This window comes from Pygoscelis adeliae, unplaced genomic scaffold (genome assembly GCF_000699105.1).
Source record: "Pygoscelis adeliae isolate BGI_AS28 unplaced genomic scaffold, ASM69910v1 Scaffold349, whole genome shotgun sequence".
Classification (NCBI taxonomy): domain Eukaryota; kingdom Metazoa; phylum Chordata; class Aves; order Sphenisciformes; family Spheniscidae; genus Pygoscelis; species Pygoscelis adeliae.
The window spans coordinates 839,264-845,075 of record NW_008825608.1 but is presented as its reverse complement, the minus strand read 5'-3'; the positions used below and the strand labels follow the sequence as shown (position 1 = coordinate 845,075).

At 40.3% G+C, this 5,812-nt stretch overlaps 1 protein-coding gene across 1 annotated transcript in view; it reads left to right on the top strand.

The window, feature by feature from the left end:
- Positions 1-5,812, top strand: part of FAM120A (family with sequence similarity 120A) — a 49,221-nt gene that overhangs the window by 31,429 nt on the left and 11,980 nt on the right. Inside the window, 2 exon segments of the mRNA XM_009332572.1 lie at positions 2,847-3,096; positions 4,306-4,420. Coding sequence (XP_009330847.1) covers positions 2,847-3,096; positions 4,306-4,420 — 365 coding nt within the window.

The following is a 5,812-nucleotide window of genomic DNA, read 5'->3' as shown; positions in this document are numbered from 1 at the left end:
GGCTGGAGTTCCTTTGTGCTGCTCTTCAGGTGCTCTCCTGCTGACCTGTGTTCCTTCTCCAGGCTCTGGGCATCTGGTGCTGGCCCTGGCATCAAACTGGTAGGAGTGGGATGGATTGAGGTTCCCCTCCCCCGGCATCTCTAGTTTAAAGCCCTCTTCACCAGCTTGGCAAGCCTATGACTGAAGATGCTCTTCCCCTTCTCTGGCAGATGGACCCCGTCAGCCCCCAGTAGACCAGGTTTCTCAAAGCGAGTCCCATGGTCTAAGTAGCCGAACCCCTGGCTGCGGCACCAGTCCCGTAACCATTTGTTGAGTCGCCAGATTCGGCTGGCCCTTTCAAACCCCTTCCCTTTGACCGGCAGGATTGATGAAAAACTACCTGCGCTCCCGAGTCCCTCACCACCGCTCCCAGGGCTCTGTAGTCCTTCTTGATAGTCCTCAGGCTGCTCCTGGCTGTGTCACTGGTGCCCACGTGAAACAGCAGCAGCGGATAATAGTCAGTGGACTGTAGGAGGCTTGGCAGCCTCTTGGTGACATCCCTGATGTGAGCCCCCGGTAAGCAGCACACCTCTCTAGAGGGTGTGTCCGATCGGCAAACGGGTGCCTCCGCACCTCTCAGAGGAGAGTCGCCTACTACTATCACCCGTCATCCCCATCATTCAGAGAGGACATTGTTTGCCAGTCCACTAGAGTGACCTTCCTATTAAACGGTTCTGCAAGAAGCATGGTTACCTTTCCCATAATAACCATTACTTCACAAAATTTTGAAGCCAGGATGGATCTCCAGTGTGACCTCTACAGGTAGTGTGTTACTGAAGGTGGTATGTTTTGAGAGCAAACTGAGGTACTCTGCCTGTGGCCTTAATCTTACAGGGTCGTGGAAGTTGTCATCCCCAGATTAAAAGCTTTGAAGCAAATTTGAACGTTGAAACATAGGGTTGCAGGTAGAAAACATAGACATAAAATATTCCCTTCTAAGCTTGAGGTCTTTCTTTCACATGTATTTCACATATAAACAATAGTGAAACATTTGTGTTCCGTACAGCTCTTTCCGTGCTGTGGTCTGCTGTTCCAGGAGTTGTAGAAGCTGAGGAAGTGGTCATCTGAGGGTGCTTAAATGGGATCTGCATATGGAGTTTGCAGCTGCTTGCCTCTGGTGGGGTATCCAAACCCAGAAACTTGAGTGTAGCTAGGAGTACCGCCTCCATTGTCAAAAAGAGGTTGAAGGAAAGGAAAAAAGAACTCCAAAACACAAACAACTATTTTGTCAATTGTCAACAGTTTGGGTTTTTTTTACTGCTAACGGATTAAACTGTTCTGCATAGTAGCCTCAAAACTAAGAAGTTTTGGTCCAAAAGTATCTCTTGCTTCTGAGACCTAAAGCAATTAAACAAGTCTTTGAGAGCCTGCATAAAATACATCCTTTTATTTGTTCATGTTTGCTGTCCCAGGCCTAAACAAGAAGTGAAAACGGGTGTGATAAGCTGTGCACAAATAATGGAGTAGCTCTGCTGGCTGTTCAAGCCCATCTTGTGTAGCTTGGTGGCATATAAAAACTGGTAGCAACCAAAATAGAACATGATTTTGTAGTGAGGCTACCAACTAAATATATCAGAATATTTATTTTCATTGCTCCGTGTTATCTTTGTAAAACTTACCCTGAGCTCTATGACATGTCGCTACGATGCTAGAGTAGTTTGATTCCAGAAAAGCATGAGTGTGCTTTGGGATGTTCCAGAGCTGCTTTTTTTAATCCCAATCATCACCTCTGCCGTGGTTTGCCTGCCCCTAAACATAAAATTACTTGTAAGGCTGATGTCTGATTGCTGAAGGAGACTTCGTAGCTGTAAGGGCTATCCTGGCACCAGTAGTACTCTCTTCTCGATCCGTAACAGAAGGATTTCTAGCAGAAAGAGCGGGTCTGTGCTCCTGCAGTGAGTCTCTCTGGGCTGTAACCCGAAGCTTCACTAACAAGTTCCTTGAATCTTTCCACGCTGCGTAACTGGGCTCTGCGTTGAGAAGGGTGCAAACAAATTTTGAGCTGTGTCAAACTTGGGTCATTCCAAGGCCAAAGGTATCATTTCTCAGTCTTGACTTTTCTTTTTTTTTAAAAAAAAAAACTTGTGTTCTGTTTTGGTTGCCTTCAGACATAAAAAAGAGAGGTGATTTAGCAGCAACGTAGAGTTGAACAGTCTTGATGATGATGAAAGGGAGCTTAGCAGACACAAAAATACTAACCTCTTAATAGCAAGCAGTGCAGTAAATTGAAAGGCTTATGTAAAGTAATGTTTTGCAAAAATTTTTAGGCAAAAACCCCCCAAAACCCAAACCCACCCATATTTGAGATCTCCCTCCATTGCAGTAGTTGAACAACTACAAACAACTACAGCATAAGTTTTAAATCTGATTTGAATAAAATCACTAGAATCGTATTGTTCTTAAAAGACTACATATGGAATATATTTGTATTCATGTACTATTTTTATTTATCACTGTAGGTTTTTGATCAATGACAGATATTTTAGGGGAAAATTGCATTTTCAAATCATGCTGTTTGTTTTAGGAAAATATATGTAGTTCCTTTATGTGGTATATTAATTTGAAAATATTAATGTAACATTCCTAGTGTACAGTTGGCTGCATGCACTTACTTTGTAGGTGATCACAATTGAAAGATGGTCCGGACAGAGTTTGATTTACCAATTTGGCAATGTAATCCAGAACATCAGTATCTATCGCCACCTCAAAGTGATGCTTTTTGGATCAAAATCTCTTGCACACAAAGTTTTAAATATAGGCTGCTTTTTAACTCTGCATTTTTTCTTTCAACTGTTGCCATTTTGTAGTTTCACCAGTGATAATTAAAGAATGGGCTGCTTACAAAGGAAAATCTCCTCAAACCCCTGAGCTGGTGGAAGCACTTGCGTTCAGGGAATGGACCTGTCCTAATCTGAAGAAGCTGTGGCTGGGAAAAGCGGTAGAAGACAAGAACCGAAGAATGAGGGCATTTTTGGCCTGTATGAGATCAGATACACCAGCAATGCTCAATCCAACTAACGTGCCCACTCATCTTATGGTGCTCTGTTGCGTACTAAGGTCAGTGCTACCTTAAGGTAAAACAGAACGAAGGAAAGGTTTTACCACGTAATTTTTCTGACATATTTAACTTTGTATTAAACTGTGAGTATGGAAAGTGTTAATTCACATTTGCAGCGTCACTAGGAGAAGGGGTTTGTTTCGTTTTTAGAACATTGCTGCTGTGAGTCTTAAAAGCATGCTGTATATTCAACGTTTCTTTCTTCAGCCTCTAGAGGACTGAAGGGAGGAGAAAAAAAATGTTGTGTTGCAAAGAGGCCCCTGCAGCATTTGAATTAGTTTACCCTTACTATACTCTAGTCTTCAACTTCCTAAAAAAATAACATTTGGGGTCTCAGAGGCTGTGTTGGTGAAGTGGCAAAGCAAAAGAGAGAGTTCTTCAGAGGACAGCTGCACAGCAGCTTATCGGGATGCAAGGTTGACGTGAATGATACTCTGCCTATGATGTGTTAGCTTCCCTGTGTTCAAATTGCTCATCTAGTTGAGATGATGATAACCAACAGTTGAAGTATTAATTCTTACACTTCGGCTTTTCAAAGAGAAAGTCACAAGGTCCAAAATACTTACCTGTTTAATTTTCAGATAGAAAATTGACTGACGAATTGAGAGATGCTTACCTTTTTGGAAAGGGGTGATTATTTCAATACAGCTGGCTTATAAATCTGGCAGAATCCAAGGTTAGCATGTTGCACATGAGAAATTTTAAGCCATTTTTGAGAGCAATAAATGTAAATTTGTCTTCAGTTCTATTGTACTTTGTCTTGCCTTTTGAGCACTAAAACTCCTTTGTTTTTCTCCTTATAGAATAGTAAGTGTCCAAAGAATAGTCCAAATGGTATCTTAAAGTAGAGCTCCTCTTTCATTTGGACAGCATGTTTCTCTCCTGTGACGTGGAATATTTAAATTGTTGTTCATTAAGACGTGATGAGCATAAAATTCACCGACTAGATAATTTCTGAGTAATGTGTTATCTGGAAACCATGTTCACAAAGTCCTTTTACCATTAGTCTTTTTTATAAAGGCCGTGAATCTGTATATTTTTAGATGTATCAGAGTCCACTTAAGTTTTAAATTCTTCTTCACCGGAAGCAGGCTCTTGCACAACAGATTTTTTTTGTTGTTGCATTTTGGTGGCTTCTGATCAAATAAAATACCACTTGATTTACCTGTTAAAGGAAGCTTCTGAATAATTATGGGCTTCCTCTGTAGGTATATGGTACAATGGCCGGGGGTTCGTATACTTCGTCGCCAGGAACTTGATGCTTTTCTTGCCCAAGCATTGTCTCCAAAGCTCTATGAACCTGACCAGCTTCAGGAACTCAAGGTAATTCTTGACTATAACTTTGATAATTTAAGAGATTTATTCCCAGCTGATCCATATTGTTAACTGTAGTGGGTGATGTGTATGTGCCTGTCTCACTAAAAGCCTTCCATAATTACCTACACTTTCCAAAATACCAATCTTAGTATTTTAAAGTGTTGCAAAGATTGATAATCAGTTCTGTTTCACTGGTTGGATAGATAACTAACATCTTAAATGTATTCTATACTGCAGAACCTTTTCTCACAATTTCTTAAGTAGTTGTCTCTTGGAAATTTAAAACAAATGTGCTTCCATTAAAAAGATTAAAAAAAAAAAAAAAAAAGAAAAAGACTTATTCCATGTGTGGCAGTTCTTAAATACTAACCTGGGTATTTTTTCATGATTCAGCATTCAAAAGATTTTTGCAGCTAAGTGTAAAAATGGAGAGAGACTTGCATAATTTTGAATGGAAAAATGCAGGAGAGAAAAAGGGAAAACAGTCTCAGAATTGTAGAAATAATTATTTTGAGGATTTTAAAAGTTAAGATCTCAAAGTTTCTATTTTTTTCTAATACAGTAGTATTATATGAAGTAAATACCGCTAGCTAATTGATAAGAGTTGCTTAGTGTGGTATCCTTATTGTAAATACAGAATGCCTGTCAATCTGTGCAACTTCATCTTACTCTGGGGGATTTTCCCGTTCGACCTTTATATGTTCACAGTGAAATTTCCTCTTCTAGCCTTTGAGCTAAAGTATGCAAGATTTGGTTTTTGCTTTTACCTTGCTTGCTCTTCAGAATTTGTTTGGAACCTACTATGAAGTTCTCTGAATAAAATGGTAGAATTTAGTCCTTTTATTTTTTTTTAAGCAAACATTTTTCTGAATGGCAATAATTTTAGATACTTTTTTCTACATAATGTATCTTAAGCCCAATCGTGTATTTGATAACTGGAAGCTATGGGAGGTTTTAGGATGTGTAGGAAATGCAATGCACAACTGGAAGTGATCCATCTTATCTCCTGTCTGCACCGATGATCAACATAGCGAAGGAGGTGAGATGCTGATCGCCTCTTCATCATGCAACCTCGTGTTGAAGAAATCATTTCAGATAGTCCTTCAGGTACTGTAGGGCTCAAGTCAGGAAAGTCTAGTGACCAGTTCTGCCCCCAGCAGTGCCTGGATACATGCTGTCCTTAGTTAAATCAGCAAGAAGGTGGTACTTGTTTCCCGAGTTTGTTCGTATTCACAGGTGCACGCTGCAGAGGGACACAGACAAAAGCAGCAATCCTAGCACCGCTCTTCTCAGAAGAAACAATACTTAAGCTCACGCAGATTTCAGCTGTTAGGCTTTTCTAAGGAATATTTTGCCATTAATACAAGAGCATTCTCAAAGCCAACAAGTGACTGACTC